The following is a 21,529-nucleotide window of genomic DNA, read 5'->3' on the forward strand; positions in this document are numbered from 1 at the left end:
TAAAGGACAAAACCATGTATAAGATGAACACGTGGATGTAACCAACGTTACTAGTTAGTCTAGTAACGTTGGATGCAACAATCAGCCTCACACCCCGTGGCTGGAATAAATGGCCATATGGCCGCTGAACCAACGGACTGCGACTGTGATATCGCTGCTGCAGTCATAAGCTCCGGTGGATTTTCCGTGCATAGTTTCGGGATCCGGCTTTAGCTCGGCCGACGCCACTAGACGCTACGCGCTTTTTTTCCTCCTCGTGCGTTCAGGGTCATATCTCGCCGACGGGACGGCTAGGAAGTTCAAAACCTTATCGGACTTCTCAGCGGGGCCCTAGAATATTTGATAAAAGAGTCCTGACCGCTCTGAGATTACGCTCATGCCTTCGTGAGTGTCGCCATCTGCTGCATCAACGTGGCGGGCCGAACGTGAGTAGAATAAGATAATAACATGGTTCCGGAGGTTGAGCAACCTGCGACTGTGCTGTTGCCTCGTGCTGCGTGTGAAAGTAATCAGTCCAAAATAGCGCCAGAAATGTATTTATCAAGAGGCGCTCTTTATTTCAGTTGACCGCTTATTAAGTCTTTAATATGGCAAACAGGGTTTAACGTCCCAAAGCGACATGTGCTGCCTTATGAGGGACACCGCAGTTGAGGGCTTCGAATTAATTACGGCCATGTGGGATCCTTTAACGTGCACTGACATCGCACTGTGTACGGGCGCCTTGTGTTTCTCCCGCCTTGTGTTTCTCCGACATCGAAATGCGGTTACCGCGTCCGGGATCGAATCCGCGTTCTAGGACTCGGCAGTAGTGATGCAAAACTATCGAAAGCAGTATCGATAGTACTATCGATATTAGTATCGATAGTAGTATCGATAGTACTTTCGATAGTTCTATTGATAGTACTATCGATAGCCGTACCGATACTACTTGTTATATATTGCCACCTGGTGTTCTCAGGTGGCGCTGAAGTGTCTTCGAAGACGTTGAAGTGTCTCGCGCTGGCTGGCTGCCTGCTGGCTGCGTGCACACTTGCACGCGTGTGCCAGGTGGTGGTGGTGTAAACTTTATTGGCCATGACAAATTACAGGTGGGGGGCAGAGCCCCCCTCATGGCCTGCGGGAGTGGCCCACCCAGTGGGTTCCTCCCTTACAAATGATGTGCCAGACCCTGGAGGGCCAGCCTGTTAGAGGCACTGGTGATGGCGAGTCGTTGGTCTTGGAGTGCTGAACTGGACATCAGCTGTTCCCAGTAAGTGAGTGCCACCTCTGGGGGAGGGGGGTGCGGTTAAGTGGAACAGGTGAGCAGAACATGCAGAAAGTCGCCTGGTTTGCCACATAGTCGACAGGAGGAGGAGAATAGGTCAGGGAAGCGTCCATGCATGACTATCGGGTATGGGAGTGTGCGAGTTTGAAGCCTGCGCCAGAAAGTTGATTGCGTGGTTGATAGCGAAGGGTGAGGAGGTGCGTATATCTGTCTGTTGGAACGATAGTGTTGTAGGATGTCACTGAAATTTAACAGGCACTCCCCTTCGACGGAGGAGGCGGTGTGCTCACCCGCCCGGAGGGTAAGATCTCGGGCGAGGGCATGCGCCTCCTCGTTTCCGGGTAGTCCGGCATGTGCTGGCGCCCAGATGAGCGTTACGGTTCTGGAGGGATTCCAGCGTCGGAGTATGCTGCTGGCTTGCCGAGAGATACGACCAGTGCTATAATTTAGGATTGCTGTTTGCGAATCGGATATAATTTTGGTAGCGGCTGAAGAGGAGATGGCTAGAGCGATAGCCGCTTCCTCTGCCGTGGTTATGGATGAGGTAAGAATGGTTCCTGCCGTGATGGGGCGGCCGTCACTGCGAACAGCCACTATAGCTGCCTGTGCGCCTGATGCGTAGAGCGAGGCATCATGCAGTATATGCTACATTGGGATCCTCTCCGTAAGCTCTGTGTAGTGCTAAGGCCCGGGCCTCTCTGCGCTTTTTATCGCGCTCCGGGTGCATGTGTTTAGGGAGGGGTGGTATCTGAACTGCAGCTCTTATGGGAGTGGGGATTGTGTCAGTGCCGGGTATAACGCCGACAGGCGATATGCGAAGAGACTGCAGCAGAGCTCGTCCTGCAGGGGTGCGTGTTAGTCTGGCTAGTTGTGCCGTTTTGGTGGCCTCACAGAGTTCCTCGAAAGTGTTATGTATTCCTAGTCGAAGAAGGCGCTCTGTGGAAGTGCATGGGGGAAGGCGTAAAGCTGTGCGCGTACTGCTCCGAATGAGGCCGTCTAGGCGTTCTCTATCTTTCGCTAAGAGGGGCAGATACGGTAGTGCATATGCTATTCTACTGGTGATGTAAGCCTGTGTTAGTCGAAGCGTGTTTGGTTCCCGTAGGCCCGATTTTCTGTGTGCCACACGTTTGATGAGCCTAGTGGCTTGTTGTGTGTGCGTTTGTAGCGCTTGGATCATGTCAGTGTGAGAGCCAGAAGTAGTGAGAAACATTCCCAGTATGCGAACCTTTGGCACTGTGGGAATCGGTTCCTTGCCCAAAACGAGCTGAATATTCGGTGGTGTGCCAGACAATCGGTGGGGTTTGTATATGAAAAGTTGCGATTTCGTGGGGGAGCATGAGAGCCCTCTATCATGGACGTACGTGCAAATGATATTTAGTGCTGTTTGTAAGCGGTGTTCTATCTCCGCGTCGCTACCTCGGCATGTCCATAGTGTAATGTCATCGGCATAGAAGCTGAAGTGTAGGTTGGGTATCGACTTGAGTAATTTAGGTAAACCCATCATGGCTATGTTAAAGAGAGTCGGGGAGAGGACCGCTCCCTGTGGGGTGCCTCGTGCTCCGATGTTGATGTCGTTTAAGGAATGCGGGCCGAATGAGAGATTGGCCGTGCGATTACTGAGGAAATCGCGAATGCAGTTGTACATGCGTTGTCCAACGTCGAGGGATTCTAGGTTCGTTAGGATAGCCGCGTGGGTAACGTGATCAAAGGCCTTATTGAGGTCTACTCCTAATATGGCTTTCGTATCTTTTGTTTTGGGTTCCAGTATCTGATGTTGTAGTTGGAGGAATACATCCTGCGCTGACAATCCTGGTCTAAAACCATACATGCTGTTAGGGAGGAGCTCATTATCCTCCAAGTAGTTGCTGAGTCGCGTCTGAATGACATGCTCGAAGAGCTTGCCTACACATGAAGTAAGAGAGATGGGTCGGAGATTAGTATGGTGAAGCCGGTGAAGCGGCTTGCCTGGCTTGGGCAGAAATACAACTTTCGCTGTTTTCCACTGAGGAGGTAGGGAACCGTTTTGCCAGCACTCGTTGAAATAGGCTGTTAAGACTTCGATAGAGGGGGTGTCCAGATTTCGTAGTGCCCTGTTCGTGATCCCATCTGGTCCCGGAGCGGAGGATGTGTTCAGTTTGTGGAGTTCTGCCCTTACCTCAGCTTCTGTAATGGACTGGTCTAAGAGTGCGTTTGGGGCGCCTTTGTAGTCGGGGTGAGTTTGGGCAGGGAATGGTGGAAGGTAGAGGTATTTAAGCTGTTGTAAGAGGTCCTGTGGTTGAACTGTGCTGCCATGAATGAGTTTAGTGAGGTTATGATTCTGGGTCGTTTTGGACTGCGTTGGGTCTAGAAGATGCCTAAATAGGCGCCATGTCTGAGAGAGACTCATGTTTCCATTGAGACTAGTGCATAAGGTCTCCCAATTTTGCCTCATCAGAGTGGTTGCGTGCTTCTCTATTTCTGCATTTAGTCTACAAAGTCTTCTTTTAAGAGTTCGGTTCCACCGTTGTTTATGCCAGCGGCGCTCAAGGCCCGTTTTTGCCTCCCACAAACGCAAGAGGCGTGTGTCTACCGCCTCACTGGGGCAATCCGGGGGGGTAGTGCGAGTAACTGCTCGTATATCCTGTTGTAGTTTTGTGGTCCACGCCTCTATGTCCGTTATGGACGTGTGCGTTCGATTGCTTCGGCATTTTCTGAGAGATTCCCAGTTCGTGATAGTTGGGTGTTTAGGGGAGGGTTTGCCAATTTGGCTATGGAGCGTAATCTCTATAATGTAGTGGTCGCTGCCTACATTTTCATTAGTGTTGCACCATTTTGCATCAGGAATGGAGTGTGTGAATGTGAGATCTGGTGTGGTGTCCCTGCTCACACTTGTTCCCACACGAGTGGGGTGATCGGAATCAGTAAGAAGTGTGAAGCCTTCCTGCTGTGCGGACATCCAGACTCGGCGGCCCTTTGGAGTGTCTGTAGGGTACCCCCATGCTGTGTGTGGGGCATTGAAGTCCCCTACAATTAGCAAGGGTCGCTTATGCGCAAGTTGTTTGACAAGTGAGAAAAGCCGGTCGAAGTTTGGGAGAGCCCTTTTAGGGGGGCTATAAATGTTGAGAATAAAGAGACTGTGGAATTTTGGGTTATTGGGTACAAGCTCAATGCAGATATGGTCAATGTCGCAAACGGGGAGGCTGTGCACCAATACGGGACACGTACGTTTAACAAGAAATGCTACGTTGTGTGGTGCCTCCGATGAGGGTAAATAAGGCGTATATCCCGGCAGGGTAATGCGATTAATCGGTTCCTGTAGCGCCAAGACATCCGGGCCTGAAGCACGTTGTAGAAGTTGTTGGAGGATCCCTATTTTTCTCCCAAAACCCCGGCAGTTCCCCTGCCAGACCGTGCATAAAGGTTTAGAGGGCGCCATCATGTGGCAGCGATGGGAGTGCCTGTTGCGTTAAAGTGGGAGGAGTATGACTTATGTTCGGGGTTGGGGGGTCCTGATGCTCTGGTGTCTTTGGTTTGCGGTTACGATAGGGGTGACTGTCAAATCCAGCCAGATGCTCTTCTATTTCCTGAAATCTGCGAGCTGTGCGTTCTGCATGCTCTTCCAGCGCTTTATGGAAGGTTGTAGAGATTTGGACGAACATTTGATCGATTTTTTGCGAAAGCGCTGCTTCTAGCTTAGATACTATGGTGTGTTCAATACGTTCGACCAGGCGAGCTTCTAGCCGAGCACAGAGAATGTTTTCAAGGCGATCTGCCACTGCTTGGAGGTCTGCATCCGAGAGAGCTACGCTTGTTCTAGCGCTATTGCTTGGGGAGGGTAGCGGTTCGAGATCGGGCTCTGGGTCCTCATGCATGGGTGCGGCGGGGGGATGGTCATTGCTTTGAGGGTTAGTGTCTTGTTGATTTGGTGAGACAGGATCGTGAGTGGGGTTAGAAGTGGGGGAAGGAAGTGAGGAAGAAGGGGATGGTCCCCCAGAGGTAGCACTTAGCTTGGCTTCCAGTAATGCGATGCGTTGGAGGAGCATGGCGTTTTCTTCTTGCAGCCGCCGTTGTGCTGCATTCTCCGGCGTTGAGGTTGGCTGTATTGTGCTGTGCGCCGGCGGTGTAGAGCCTTGCGGTGACTGCGCCACTTTCTGCGCCCATGTATCCTGCTTGCTTGCGGCGGACCCCGTGAGGTCTTGCTGCGGCTGGGTAAGTGCAGGCCAAGACGACGGATGCTGGTCAAGTTGTTGGAAGGCTTGCTTCGCAGGGTACTGAAGCCGTTTTGTGCCTGGGTTCCGTGCCTTGCAGGGTCCTGTGCCCGTGAGGTGCGGGCCGTTGCAGTGGATACATTTAGGTATGCACTGTGGGTCAGTACTGGGATGTTGTGTCCCACGCATGCGCCAGGCATATTATTGGCCCAAACTTTCCCACGCCGTCCAGCGTTACGTCAGAGGCTGCCGCGATTGCCAACGTCGTAAGGCGCCTCCTCTCAAGCCAGCGGGCTTGCTCCAACCTATTGAACCGCCTCGGACGCCTTTTGATCAAGTCGGCATCGATCTTCTGGGCCCATTCCCTGTGTCATCGGCCGGTCATAAATGGATCATAGTCGCGACCGACTATTTAACAAGGTATGCGGAAACTAAGGCGGTGCAGCGCGGTACGTCATCTGAGATCGCCCAGTTTTTTATGCAACAAATCGTGCTGCGTCATGGCGCACCGTCCCACGTAATCACTGATCGAGGTACGGCGTTTACGGCACAGCTCATGCGCGACGTGTTCGAGCTCAGTCACACGAACCATCGCAAAACCACTGCCTATCACCCACAGACGAACGGGCTCACAGAGACTCAACAGAACGATCGCCGACATGATCGCAATGTACATAGACTCGCAGCACAAAACTTGGGACGAGATTCTCCCGTACGTCACATACGCTTACAACACCGCCACCCAGGAGACGACCCGATTTACACCATTTCGTCTGGTCTACGGACGTGACGTTCAGACGATGCTGGATGCAATGCTTCCATGCTGCACTGATGACCACCCACTCACGCCAGACGCCGAGCAGTTCGCTCAGCGCGCCGAGGAAGCACGTCAACTTGCCCGTATTCACATTCAGCGGCAGCAGAGCACGGATGCGCGCCGCTACAACCTCCGTCATCGGCACGTCGAATACCATCCGGGTGACCAAGTTTGGGTATGGACCCCGGTACGCCGCCCAGGCTTGTCTGAAAAACTGATGTGCCGTTACTTTGGACCGTACCGAGTTTTGCGCCGCGTCACCGAAGTGACCTACGAAGTTGATGATGATGATGATGATGACCTCGGGCGAAGTTCTTCCTGACGGGACTGTGCAGCCTCAGCGTCGTCCACCCCGCTCTGAGGTTGTGCACGTTGTCCGCATGAAACCCTACTTCACGCGGTAATGGATAGTACGCTCAGTGTTCCGCTAGTTTTCGCGTGGGACACCTTCGCCCACCTTCCTTGTACATTTTTATGTGCTTGTGCTGTTTTTTTTTCTCTTTCCACTGCCCGTACTGCAACCCCGCTTTTATGTTTTTCTTTTTTTGGGGAGGAGGGGGAGTAATGCCACCTGGTGTTCTCAGGTGGCGCTGAAGTGTCTTCGAAGACGTTGAAGTGTCTCGTGCTGGCTGGCTGCCTGCTTGCTGTATTCTGCCGGTTAGCGACCTGTCGCCCTATTTTCCGTTACAATATAGTACTATCGATACTATAAAATCAACCACGCATATCCACTGCATCCTAAACTTGGCTTCCCGAGTGTGTAGTATGGAGGTGATGGTATGAGTAACTGACAGGACTTGCCCGTTTTCGCGGCTTACGCGACACCGAGCTCTGCAGACGTTCCCTGCGTAAAGTTGCTGGATAAAATGTTAGCGTGCGAATGTCGTTGCGAAGTATGTGTGAGAAAACCATTCCCGGAGCGGTTACGTCAGCAAGCCAGCACAACTTGGGCTTTTTGTTCTTTCTTCGGGTGCAGTTCCAGGTATTTTTTCAAACTGTCCCAGTGCACGTTAAAGAATCACAGCAGGTCGAAATTTACACGGAGACCGTAGCACTATCGATAGTTTTTTTTACACTATCGATAGTTTCAAAAAAACTATCGATAGTCAATTTTCCGATAGTTTTGCATCACTACTCAGCAGCCGAGCGCCTAAGCACTAAGCTACCGCGGTCGGGCTTATTGACTCTGTGCAGTCTGTGACAGTTCAATAAAAACCATAATATTATTGAGTCCTTTCGTTTTAATGTCAAAACATTCTCTACGATGTGAGCCAACAGGAAGCTAACTGTCTGCAAGTCACTGAATCTCAGTTGAATTTCGCTCGGAATAATTTGCCTGCAGCTTTATTTTCAGGAAATTGTCAAGAAAGCTCATTCATGTTGAAGGTGCAACGCTTGAGCACTGTTTATGGAACATTAACTGGAAGTATTGAAACGCAGATGCTACGCGAAAAACACGTTCCAGACAGGCAGAAGTCTACATCAACCATCAACTTTAACGACATTTTTTAATGTGGTAACATTAGAACCCCCGAAGTAAATTGAAATGTCAGAAAAAATTGGAGGGTGCACTTAAGCTCCGTCTTAAGGGTATGACGCGAAAGCGTACTGAATTAATTCCCATATATGCAGGTCATTCTCTACATTCATAGATCCCCGGAAATCCTCATACCAATCCGCCGCGGTGGCTCAGTGGTTACGGCGTTCGGCTGCTGACTCGAAAGACGCGGGTTCGATCCCGGCCGTGGCGGCTGAATTTCGATGGAGGCGAAATTCTAGAGGCCCGCGTACTGTGCGATGCCAGTGCACGTTAAAGAACCCCAGGTGGTCGAAATTTCCGGAGCCCTTCGCTACAGCATCTCTCATAGCCCGAGTCGCTTTGGGACATTAAACCCCAATAAAGCAAACCGAACCGAATCCTCATACCCCTCCTGGCGCCGTGGTGCAGCGTTTAAGCTATGTGACATTGCCCTGCGATGGTAGGTGCTCCCAGCGTTGGGCCTTGTGCGACCCATGTTGCTCTCCCCTAGCAACCACGCATTAATTGAACTGCACCTGCCATGCACGGTGGACAGTTTGCTCACTATCCGGTGGCCAGGTTGTGACGCCGCAAGGTCACGTGACCTAGGTGGCCCAGCTGCCTCCTAGGTTGCTCTTCAGAGACCACCTGCCAGAGCCGTGCTCGTGATTTTTGGCTTAACGCCGACATCGGGTTTTCTGGTGAATGGCGCCTTTAACTCTGTCGCGTTAAATGTGTCCGTCGTTCTCTGAAGTCTGCACCCGCCACGGTTGGCAGGTGGATAATCGGAGAGAGGTAAATCCTCCTCTGGACCTGTAGGGGAGAGGAGGGAGGGACCGTAAGGTGGCTGCCACGGGAAGAACCCAGAGGGTGGCTAGTGTGCATGGAGGAAGTTCTGACGCGGCCGGAGGAATGCACAACCTGAGGGCAGTGGTAGTCCTAAGGGGGGAGGGGGGTCCCCCCCCCCCCCCCAAGAAAGCCTTTGCATAATTTTCCGGAAGTCCGTTTTCGGGCTCTCATAGGGCGAGATGTAATTTTTGACTTAGAGCTGGATGCGTGATGCGTCAAGTAGTAGTAGTAGTAGTAAAAACATTTATTTTTGCAAAAGGAAGAGTTAGGGAGTAGGGTGTTGGGGATAGATAGATGTGGAGCTCCAGTGGTCGGTCTTCCCTATTCCAGGATCCCGTTGGCCTCCGCCGCTGCCTTGGCCCTCGTCACCAGCATAAGCTGTGTGCTCGGGTCGGAGTCAGTCAGGAGGGCCTCCCACTGCTCTAGACTAGGCCTATTTATCTTTGGTAATAAAGGGCTTTTTTCACAGCCCCAGGTGGCGTGGTACGTTGTGGCGTAGCCCCCACACCACACGCACTCTTTCGCGTATCTGTTCGGCCACATTTTATGATACATGGCTCTGCTTGGGTAGGTGGGCCTGCTCTCTGTTGAGGATATCCGCCGGAGCCGCAAGTAGTCCCCTACTTTGTACGTTCACCGTGTTAGCGGCCGTCTTATTTCACACAATTCCACGTTCTAAGGTTGGTAGTTGTACGAGCACAATTCATAGTGACTGTCGAGGTATCGTGGTCCTGGCGTGCCCCCACCGTTGTATTGCCATGCCGCCTTCGCGGCGACGACGGCGGTGCGCCATTCACCTGCGGTTGCGGTGGCCAGCAACCTCGTCGGGGCGGCAAAGAGCCATCCATTCATGTCTTTGTCCCACCATGGGACGCAGCGACACCAGAGGGGATCATCCCTTTTTGGCTTGTCAAGGAGCGCCGACCAGCCGCCTTGAAGGAGGGTACTGAGGGCGGAGCAAAGCCACTTCCCAGAACTGAGTAATGAAGGCCGCTAATCCCACTGGTGAAATGTCGGGGCAGGTGCTTTGACCTTCGTGGACATGCCGTGGCGGGATATCTCAGCCGTCGGCTTGTTTTCCTTGACATCGAAATCAATATTCCCCGCGTAAACGTTAACATTCAAAGATTGAGTAATGGTATAACATCTATACCGTTCGCCATTTATTTTTCAACATCAAAGCGCACAAAATTTTTTGTGTAAATAAAATAAATAAAAAATCGTTGTTTCTTTTTTTTTTTTGATATACGGAAATCTGCCCCCCCCCCCCCCCCCCCTTCCCCCGCCACCCCTAAAACCACGCTCAGGGACCGCCACTGCCTGAGGGCCGGCGGCAGGCTCTCGTGGAAGGTGAGGAGGAAAGTGAGCTGAGAAAGGGAGGAGCGGTATGAGAGCGGCTCATGTGCGCCGGATACCATACTTCCGAGTAAGTGGTTGTGTGCGATAACGGCGCTGCGCGGAGCTTGTGAGTCTCATGGAAGCAGGGCCTTCAACGAGCGGCTTGTACGGCGAGCCGAACAGCAACGCCTTCGGAGAGCGCATCCGCGACAGACTGGCGGGAGATCCTGCTCTCGAGGGGAGAACAAGCAGAAGCATGCAAGCGGAAAGAAGTAGAAAGAAGAATTAGTATGCAATAAAGGTGGGTGTAAAGAACTGCGCGATGTCTCATGAGTCGTGTCATGCAAAGGGGGATGCAAGTCTAATGCCGCCCATTTCCGTCGGACCGGCCGATCGAGTACCTATCAATTTTTTCCCCACTGCTCGTTCTGTTTGGTCTCAAGGCGATTCTGTTGGAACGTCTTAGCCAGTAAAGAGCGGTGAATGACTTGTTTGTTACATGTGATATGTGCTTATCGTATACCAACCATAAATCCGAAGAGAAAATTATTCCGGGGTGCTTGTACTCGGTAGAAGTCTTCAATATCGTGGCTCTATAATTAGATGTGAAAGTCAGTGGCAGTTTTTTCACTGATACTGTCATCGCAAATGAGTTTTCTAGATTTAATGTTATCTGTCAATCTTCGCACCAAGTTACTATTTTTTCAAGCGCATTATTTAACGGAAGTTGGTTTTCTTGACAATTACTTTGTTTATAAATTAGATAATGATCGTAAAACATGCGGACTTGGACATCTGTACCGTTGATTATATCATTTATGCAGATAAAAAACAATAAGGTTGCTCTAAAATGCATCTTTCGAACGGCTGTTGGTTTATGGTTTTGGGGGGTTTAACGTCCCGAAGTGGCTCAGGCTATGACAGACGCCGTAGTGAAGGGCTCCGGAAATTTCGACTACCTGGGGTTCTTTAACGTGCACTGACACAGCACAATACACGGGCCTCTGGAATTTCGCCTCCATCGAAATTCAACCGCCACGCCCGGGATCGAACCATAATCACTGAGCCACCGCGGCTAAGGGCACCTTTATACCGGGTGTTTCAGCGAACACTTTCAAAAAATTTCAAAAATAGGCTTTTTGGGTAAAAATATGGCTTTTGCGGCATAGTATTACCAGTGTTGGCGGACACCAGAAATCCGGTGGATCGCCTTTAGTAATAAGTTGATTAACCAATTTTTAATAATTAACTTTTAACTAGTACAGTTGGGCGCCTAGTTGCAATGAGATATTTGTAGCCGGTCATTAGTAACAGCCATATCAGTGTATAGAATTTTCAAAACACGATTACCCTTGCCGCTGTGTCTCGGTAAAGTTTGGCTTTTTCGACTAGTTACGCGTGCACTGGAGGGGTTGCTTTGCCTGCATGCTTTCGAAATGGCATGTATTTTCGCAGAAAGCGCCCTCTGGTCCCTGCCCTCCATCTTGGGGAGGGGCAGTTTCCCGCCTGTAGTCGTCTTAGTAGCTTACACTCTCTGTAGCTTAGCTCCTTCCTGTCTGCAATTTATCCTCTCTTTGCTTGGCCATCTTCTCCCTTGGAGGAGAGTTTCCTCTTCCTCTATCTTGCTTGCTCCATCGCAGTAGAGCGCTCGTCTTGATAATACTAGACGAGCAGTTCTGTCTGCGGTTTCATTGCCTGGATCCCCAGTATGTGCTGGAATCCATGCTATTCTAGCATGTCCGTCTAAAATTGCACCTTCTATTACTTCGGCCGCTTTCTTGCCGATTTTTCCTCTTTAGTAGTTCATCACCGCGTTTCTGCTGTCGCTAATGATGACTTTGGCAGCGCTGAGGGCTAGCGCGATTGCAAGGTCCTCTGCTTCTGTGATTGATAGGCCCTCTGCTATCATGTCTCATTTGCATTTCTCAGCCGTATCTACGGCCACCGACGCTGTGAAGGGGTAGATTCCCACCGAGGCATCAGTGTATACCGTGTCTTCGTGCGATCTGGACTGGACTTTTTCTATGGCTCTTGCTCTCAGTTTTCTTCTTTCGTCATCCCTCTCGGGGTGCATGTTTCTCTTAACGTTGGACATGGTGATTTTGTCCATTATCTTCATAGGGATTGGAGCCATTTTTTCAGAGGCTCGTTCCTATCTTCTTTTAGTATAGCTCTGCCTGCTGCAGTCCTGACGAATCTTGTCATCTGCGCTTGCTTGGTTGCTTCTATGAATTGTTCCAAGGTGGAGGGCATGGACCAAACCCAAAAAGAAAGAAGAAAAGGCACTAAGCCAAGAAGAAAATGTATTTTTTGCGGAGGAGTGGCCGACGTGGATAACGTCATTAGAAAATGCGAAGCTCCAGGAAAAAGCAAGTATGAATATGGTAGAGTGTGGAATGAAGCATTAAGAAGCCCAGATTCTAGACTGCAAAAGGAACTGACCCAACTGGCAGCTGCAGTGTTAGTCTAGTAGTAAATGAACGCCCTACTCCCTCTAGGTAAAAAATGTCCCCAAGTGAAAAATTACCGAAAGAATGATCGAATTCTTCCGGAATCCACTTGACGAATAATGGCCTTCTTTATTGGACTCTTCCTTGAATTTGAGAATAGAAGCGCGAAGTATTTTGCAATACCAGATCACACAACGGTCATGAAGTCTCCATTCTGAAAAGTAGACACAGCAGCGTTTAAATGAATACTGGAACATGTATCCAACTTTTAGCGCTCTGCACACCGTAACACCACGTCCGCTAACCACTTACCTTAAACTATAAACCACCGCCACACTTGCGTTGACCATACCGTTGCGTTTGCGGGCAAGCGATCGCTTAAATCACTGCGGGTTACGAGATGTTTGATGGCACCCGTTTGGAGGCATTTTTTCCTGCTTCGCAAATCGGGACGTTTTTGCCGGGGACGTTGTTTTTCCGGGAATCTTTTTCTGGGGACCTTTTTCCGGAGGCCTTATTCCGGGGACGTTTCTTCCGGGGATGTTTTTTTTCCGATACCCGTTCGTTTCACACAGCTCCGGTGCGACACTTTTTTTTTAATTCTTGATTCAAGTTAGGTGAACCATCTTACACCGTGCTATCCATGGCAGAAGCGCGATCATCGGCGTGACGTCACGGCGCTTCGTGATAATTCTCCTTCACCATAGTCGCGACTCGCGACCACGGTGTAAGAATTTCACCGTGGTCGCGACACGGGACCGACGAATCAGCCGCAGTCAGCTTTTATTCGGCGTGCTTATTCTGAGTGAAATTGAAGACCTTAAAATGAAGTCTTTACTCTGCCTGAAATTGAACAGTATAATTTAGGTTGTACTTCAGCTGCATACAAAAATAAAATCTTCCTTCATGAAATGTGGAAGGGTGGGCACTTGTGCTTGACGCTACTGTTTGTTTTAGTGCCAAAACACTTCTAGCCTACCCGCAGCGATTTCGACGGTATATGCCTCACGCGAAGAAAATGAAGCCTCATCCAGACTCTTTAAGGGAATGGACCATGCAAAGCTCAATTTTGGGGGTGGCCCTGCTGGGAGTATAGACACCTAACTTTTGCGTGCGTGTTTTCTTTTTTGTAATGAGGCGTAATGCATTATTATACACGGATTACCACGTGGCATCCTCCTACGACCGCTAAATAATTTATAATCAAATTTCTTTCTCGTGCTCTTTCGGTTTCAACTGCCGAACGATGGCTGTGACGTCAAAGACAGATTATAGGTCACGTGAAGCACGAAAAACTAATATAATCGGTGCTTCTACATGCGTTGTCATTCCGGCTCTCGGGGAAGGCTGGCTTCAGCACTGTAGTGAATTAAAACGATGAAGCAGCGATTATATCGCACTTTTTCCATGCCCCACGTGATCTGTAACCTAGCTCTCTTTGACGTCACAGCCATCGTACGTCTGTTGAAACTGAAACAGCATGAGAGAAAATTTGACTAAATTATTTAGTGGTCAGAGGCGAATCCCACATGTTGATTCATGCATAGTAGTGTTTTCCGCATCATTATAGAGAAGAAAACATGCCACCAAAATGTGTCTGTACTCCAAGGATGGCAACACATGATATGACACAACAAGCATGTCCCAAACTACAGTGACTAGAATAGGCGTATTCTAGGCGCTGCACCCAAACACGGTTACGAATCAGGACAACCCAAAATTCGACCTTGGAATGACCTCGCCTGATTTAGAGACTTGTGAGACACCAAGCAAAGCTCAGTTTTGTGATGGGCCTAACGGTAAGGATGGCAACCAAGGAGGTTATATTAAAACTCCTGGAGTGGAGGCCCCCTATGCATGCATGCAGAAACAGGTGAAGCCAGCCAGACCGACCGGCGGCCATCTTGCCAGGGGCGAAAGCAGGCTGTGGTGAAATGCGCGCGAGCAGAGAACGACTAATTATGCGAATTTTGTTTCGCTTGAGCCGCAATATTAAGTGAGAAACATCTTCTGGCGCGGATGTTGCTTCTAAAGCTCTAAATTCGCTTGTATAATCTCCCCGATTTTCGCATGAATTTGCCTGAAATGCTCTGGTAAGCGATTTATCCTGTTAACTGTCGCTGCCTTGGAAAGCTGATAATTTTCTCAATAAGCCGCCGCGGTGGCTCAGTTATGGTGCTCGGCTGCTGACCCGAAAGACGCGGGTTCGATCCCGGCCGCGGCGGTTGAATTTCTTTGGAGGAGAAATTCTAGAGGCCCGTGTACTGTGCGATGTCAGTGCACGTTAAAGAACCCCAGGGGGTCGAAATTTCCGGAGCCCTCCACTACGGCGTCTCTCATAGCCTTAGTTGCTTTGGGACGTTAAACCCCATAAACTAAACTAAACTAAACTAATTTTCTCAATAAATCGCGTAAAGCGTGTCGTTTCAGCTAATCATGCAATGAAACATTAGCAGTGATAGGACGGAAAATTAACTGACGAATATACTCTTTACTGGGAAGGACAATTAAGCGTTTGAAGTTCTGTAATACATGGTAGGGTTCTCGAATGTCTAAAACATGCGGAAAGAAACGAAAGCAACTGCAATGGTAGAGCAGACTGTCATTGCTGCCTGGATTAAGATGTGCCGTACATAGACCAGATCACCAGTAATACTGACACTATTTGGCCCTGCAGTTTAATTTATGAATACCAGAACTGCTTCATGGTGCCATAAAGCTGTGTATGCCGTTTGTGTTTCAATTTAAGCCGAAAGGTTGTTTAAACATTAACAAGAAAACCTCGCTTTACTTTCATTTAATCAGGGTTTATTCATTCTTTTACAGAGTTCCATGGCAAATTAAGGTAGAAAGGCAATATGAAAAGCAGCAAGTTACGGAAACAAAAACTGACACATAAAGAGCACTTTCAAGAAGAGCAATGCCGACTGTCTCAACCTGGCGTATCTCTACTGCATTCACTAATGCATATATAAAGCAGAGTCACTGATTCTTAAAAATAATTAGTCTGGACAAGAGTGTGCACACCTTCTCTTTGCAATTTCCTCGGTTCATCTCCTTAGCAATGTAATGAATTACCAATCAGCCTGCCATTGCTCACCATTTTAACAATTACTTTCACAGTGTATTTTCCCAACCAAAACCGTACGATGCACCAAGCACAACTTCAGCACACCCATCTGAAGTTAACTTCATCTCGTATGATGGTGTCGTTTCAATGTTACTAAACCTGAAAATTAAATCATCCCCAGGGCCCGACGATATTCCTAACGGTTTTCTTCGGAGGTATGCTGAATCTCTGGCCAGGTTTTTGGTTATTATATTTCGCGTGTCATTGTTAACCCTTTCGGCCCTGGCGGTGTCAGTTGACACCACAACACAAATATTATGCTCACGCCTCAGTAAGAGAAGAAAATACTATTAATTTTTAATACAATAGTTCCTTATGGATCCCTGCTCCTATCGACATCGCTGTTCACAGACTTCCATTGAGCTGTGCGGTCTAAGGAAGTAGAAGTAGCAGCATGGGAGGCATGGAGTGAAGAAGCCGACGTGTAGCAAATTTGTGCGTTTTTATCTCGCTAACCATTCGTTTTTCTGCGCTCAGATTTGTATATGTTGTGTGAAACGCCTATCCAAGCTCACACCTCCGTCGTAAATATTACTGAATGTGTAGACGCTGCGTTTGAACACATTTTTGACATGTGCGATTTTGACACCATCAGGGCTCAACGGTTGCCAGCGGTGGCCATTGAGTGATGATAGGTCATCTTTGTAGAATAGAATCTGCTAGTATTTTAGCAGATGAACCTATACTTACGGCCTTTTTGGACTGCTGACATGAATGTTCATTACAGAAAGTGGGCATAATCTTCAAATTTGCTTTCTGACGAATTGGAAAATGGAAATTTTCGCTATCATACAACGTGAATATTCGGATTGAGCCTGGAAATGACCATGCGGATGTCAGCGAACAGCAACCGGACCAAAGGAATAGCGAGAACAATTGCACGCCTGACCTTGCGCTTTTATTCCTTTTTTTTACCTCTCTCCTCCTCTGGTGAGCTGTGAGCATCGACACTGAGCTGCAAAAAGCGACCTGGATATTTACACTGAAACTCGTGCTCCGCCGCTCGTGCAGCACGTGTGGCGCGCCCTTGACGCTCGGATCAATGCAGCGTGTTTGGCATTGTTTTCTTGAGAAAGCGTATTTGGTATGCTATAATCAGCTTCTGTTTTCTCCCCGGCCGAGAGATATCCTGAACTCATAAGCCTATGGATGAGAGGGAATTTCCTGTCACCTGTAGGGAACAGCATTCGGTGAAGACACAGACACGACGAGATTATATTCCACTTCATGAATTCTTCTATAGAAACAGCTGGTTTGAAAACAAGCGCAAGCGAGAAGCAGTGTGCCGCGCGCAAGCTTAGAACTTAGATTTGCCGACCTTCGCGCTGGGCGCTACGGAAGTGCCTCGTGAAGCTCGATAGAGGAGGGCGTTACAGATTCGAGGAAAGCCTTTATGTTGACCACAGTCGCCTTCAAGGAAGGCTACGCAAGCTTTGAACATGTGAGCTATTGACGTGACGTACACAAGCTGGAACACAAACCTGGCAGGAACAAGAACGCGGAGGTATGATACAAAACGCAAAGTAAACAGGAACGAGAGAAGTTTTTCTGTGGAAACTGCGAGATTATCCATCTTTTACAAAGTAAAAAAAGCTTCTTTATAGGTCTCCACACTGCAAAATGAGAACTTTTTTCGTTAATTACTTTCTTGTCGGTTGCGGTTACAAAAACGGTCCCACTAGCATTTTACACCCATTGAGCCCTGATGTCCGATTTTGACACCATACCTGTAAATCGATTAATACTCGCTCCACAAGTTTTAAATTTTTACTGCGTGGTTATGGGGCCTTAGGCATTGTAAAAACACGGAGCAAAAAAATCTACGGCCGAAATAAAAAATCCAGGGCCGAAAGGGCTAACCGGGTGTGTACCTGAAGACTGGAAGATAGCCCGAGTCGTACCTGTATTTAAAAAAGGTGGCCGCCTTCAGGTGACCAATTATCGACCTATATCCTTAACATCATCTTGCTTCAAATTAATGGAACATATTGTCGCAACTAGCATTAATGAATTCTTAGATCGCAACAACATTCTGACAGATTACCAGCATGGTTTTCGCAAAGGGTTTTCCACAGTAACTCAACTACTTTCAGTTATCCATTCATTTGCGGCATCACTTGACAATAACAGCCAGATTGACGCGATCTTTCTAGATTTCAGTAAAGCGTTTGACAAAGTTCCACACCACAGCCTAATTCTAAAACTAAAAACTATTGGACTTCCGCCTATTTTTATTTCCTGGATAAATGATTATTTAACTAACCGGAGTCAACATGTTTCATTCGGTCGGCACCAGTCTGGCTGTCTCCCAGTCACATCAGGTGTGCCACAGGGAAGCGTACTGGGGCCACTACTCTTTCTAATATATATTAACGACATCATCGATGAAGTTTGCCCTGGCGTGCATATTCGATTATATGCTGATGACTGTGTCCTCTTTCGCGATGTTAGCAATGAAAACGATCAGAGTGAGCTACAAAATACGCTTACTAATATTGTACAGTGGTGCAAGCGCTGGGACATGACACTGAACGCAGATAAAAGCGTTTCTCTTCGCATAACTAACAAGATAAACGCTCTAGAATATGTATATAAATTAGAATCATCACCATTGCAACAAGTAGCGTCCGTAAAGTACTTGGGTGTAACACTTACTAATTACCTTTCTTGGAACTCTCACATAGATAACATCTGTTCGCTCGCATTCCGTAAGCTCTGTTATATAAGGCATCAACTTCGAAACGCCCCCGCTAACGTTAAGCTCTTAGGTTATAATACTCTAATTAGACCCAAGCTTGAATATGCTTGCATAATTTGGGACCCGTATACTAAGTCTAACATAAGAAAGCTCGAGAACATTCAAAGGAAAGCAATTATATTCATATATTCAAAATATTTACCCACTGACTCCCCCTCAGACTTGATGCATGCTAATGGTATTGAAGAACTACAGGTAAGAAGACAAAATTTTCGTTTAGATTTTCTTTCATTACTTCTTAACAATAAACTCAGACTTGACCCTTCTGCTTATCTTTCCCCAATGCCAACACGGAATACACGACACTATCACAAAGCTCTTTTAAAACCATATTTTGCCCGGACTAACTCGTTCAAGTTTTCCTTTTTCCCACGCACCATATCCGACTGGAACTCATTAACCGAACCTAATCAACCCTGAAAATCAGACGCGTTCCTCAGCCATCTTTTTTGATATTGCGTATTATGTATTTTTTTCTGCTTTGTCTTGCATTGCTGTATTGTTGTTTTACTACATTATCTTTGCTGTATTGTTGTATTTTTGTTGCTATAATTTTGCTTTTTGTGCACCTGCCCTTCCTGCTTGGACCTAACCATGGTCTGCAGTATGTACATAAATAAATAAAATAAAAATAAATTCTGACCTTCAGATAGAGTTGTGCAATTTTCTTGGACAGGTTGTAAATATGGTTATCTAATGGGAAACATGATAACATGGCTCGGTATACGCTCCATTCTGGCAAAATAAAGTGGTTCAAAATTGGCTGTGGCTTAGCTAAGGTTAAGCCTGGATATCTCGAAGCGAAAAGCTGCGGCAAGGCGGAGTAGGAGCCGCTCGTGTAGTGAATACGGTGCTGTCTTAGAAGGTTGCTTTAGAGAAATGTACTGTAGCGTTTATTCCTCTCGGTTGTACACCAAGATATGAGAGACAGAAGCAATTTCCATTTCATTTCATTTCCTTAAGGCCCTTACGGCGCGGTTCAATGTATCCACCGAGATATGAGAGAAGCAGGAGTCGTTTCCTTTCCTTAAAACCAATTTTCTTTTCATTTTCCTTCCCTTACGGCGCGGTTCGGGTGTCCACCGTGACGCCACGCAGTTCGCGCATGCGCACCTGTGGCTTTTTCTGACGACGGTGCCCATGCTAGTCTCGGTGTTGACTAGCCTAGTGAAGCTTTTCGCTTCAAAAGCGCTATGCAATCTGCACAGTTCTGTTCGTGGACATGCAGTATGGTGTCGGGGGCGGTCAGGTGCGATCGACCAAGCCTAGTACACTGCTGCGCAAATACAAATGAAACGTTATTCCCGGCGCCTTGACGCGATTCGTGCATCCGAATGCGACGCACGACCCCACCATTGACGATGCCGTCGCTTGCTGTCCGTTGAAGTAACAGTGCACTAGCACAACCACAACAAAACACCACGGAGCCACTAAGCTATACGGCGGACGCTACGCGTTCTGACTGTTTTCTGCCCCTGGCAACATGGCGCCGCGTCAGTGAGCGCCGGCTTCACTTTTCGAGCGCCCCCTCCACTCCAGAAGTTTTAATATAACCTCCTTGATGGCAACACATGGTATGGCACATGAGGCATGTTAAAGATTTGGTTAGGACACCCGAGGTTTGCCCTTGTAATGACCTTGACCGAATTTGACTGTCTGTGAACATGGGTGTGCTCGGGTGGAAGACAGGCTTGACCTAGTCTCAAAATTAAATTGGACCCGCCGCGGTAGCTAGTGGCACGGCCGCTTGATGCAAAGCGCAAAGCGAGGTGCGGCCAGCCACGTCGCGCCGCCGACAATGGGTGAGCATGTCCTGGCGGAGTTTACAGTCGCGGCCGCTGTTTTCGGTGGGGGCGCCACTGTTCGGGGACAGCCAGGGCACCTTTGGTAGGCGCCCGCCCGTTACAAAGGGAAGGCTACATCATCATCATCATCATCAGGTCCCGGGAGTGGACTCCCGAAGCGCTCCTTGCTTCGTCGTGTTCGAGCGCGTTTGCCTCGTGTAAAACCGCGTTTGCGTCGTGTAAAACCGTGTTTGCCTTCCATATTCAATGCAAAATAAAAACCACTACTACTACTACTCACGTTCCTCATGTCTGCAGTGCTTTCTTTGGATTTTCTGCTGTGCGCGTGAGTGAGCACGCTTATTGCCTCGCGTCTGCGGTGCTGGATTTGGACTTTTCGTGTGCGCGTGAATGAATGTTTGCCTCGTGTCTGCCGTGCACGCTTTGGGCTTTTCGTGCATGCGTGTGTGGAGGTCAGAGACGTGTATGGGGCACGATGCCGCGCATCTGCTGTGTGCCACTGTCCGTCACAAACTCCAGAAAACAGCCAACTGTGAGATATCATGTTTCCCTCTGAACTACAGCGTCGAGAAGCGTCGCTGAAAATATCGCTCGCCAAGGACTGTCAGGGAAAGGAACAAGTGGGCGCCAAGCGACAGGTCTCTGGCATGTTCCTTTCATTTTACAGAGAATGACTACAAAAAGTAAGGTCAAGGAAGGTTCATCGTCTGTGAATGGTTCCTTCCTTTCTTGTATGACCATGCAATAAAAGTGTCAAGTACTTTGTGGTTTTCTCGGCTGCAGGTGGGCTTATGAAGTTCCACAACTTCAGCTATAATGATCGTTTTTTTTTATAAATTGCAATAACTTGTGTATATAAGAGCCAAAATTCGACGTGACACGAAGCGGAAATTTACTGCGTGCGACCAGCTGTGCGTGTCCGTCTCATTCACCGTCTACATGGGGTAGCGAGCAGTGAATAAAAATCAGGGAGCACTTTGACGATCTAAAGTGCGAAGAGGCGAAAGCCTTTAACCGCCTCTGTCGGTGCCTTCTGCTTGGCGACTGTTGAAAATCGCTTGGCGACTCTTGAACGCTTCCGTACGGCATCGCGAGCGCGTTTCGTAGCGGGCGACATTGGAGCGCGCGTGGGCTGCATCCTTCCTCGATCAACGTTCCGAGAGCACCTGAGAGAGCTCTGGGTGATACGACCATTGTGCAAACTTTTGACGTCAGTGTACATGCGCCGTTGTTAAACCACCTGAGGATTGCGCATGCGCAGTGTGCGCGTTTAGCGGGTATCATTAACTAATCATCATTACTGTTCGTACATCTACTACTACACCATTAATCATTACTGATTTTTCAAGTAACCATTAATGACAGCTGCCGCGGACGCATGGACGGACGGACACGCTGGCAAGTCATGAGCC

At 48.5% G+C, this 21,529-nt stretch overlaps 1 protein-coding gene across 6 annotated transcripts in view; it reads left to right on the plus strand.

Moving 5' to 3' along the window:
• The window catches only part of LOC149342465 (uncharacterized), a 77,864-nt gene that overhangs the window by 1,692 nt on the left and 54,643 nt on the right, over nt 1–21,529 (plus strand). The window contains exon 2 of one of the 6 annotated variants that reach the window (XM_089544837.1): nt 9,944–10,062. The exons of 4 other annotated variants lie outside the window; for them this stretch is intronic. In XM_089544837.1, the coding sequence (XP_089400963.1) occupies nt 10,024–10,062 (39 nt within the window). In that variant the 5' untranslated portion in view covers nt 9,944–10,023. Of the gene's footprint in view, nt 1–9,943; nt 10,063–10,090; nt 10,276–21,529 lie in introns of those variants that run through there. One more of the 6 variants, XM_089544839.1, reaches the window with a different exon arrangement.

Source organism: Amblyomma mixtum, chromosome 5 (assembly GCF_055824585.1).
Source record: "Amblyomma mixtum isolate Tamu chromosome 5, ASM5582458v1, whole genome shotgun sequence".
Classification (NCBI taxonomy): domain Eukaryota; kingdom Metazoa; phylum Arthropoda; class Arachnida; order Ixodida; family Ixodidae; genus Amblyomma; species Amblyomma mixtum.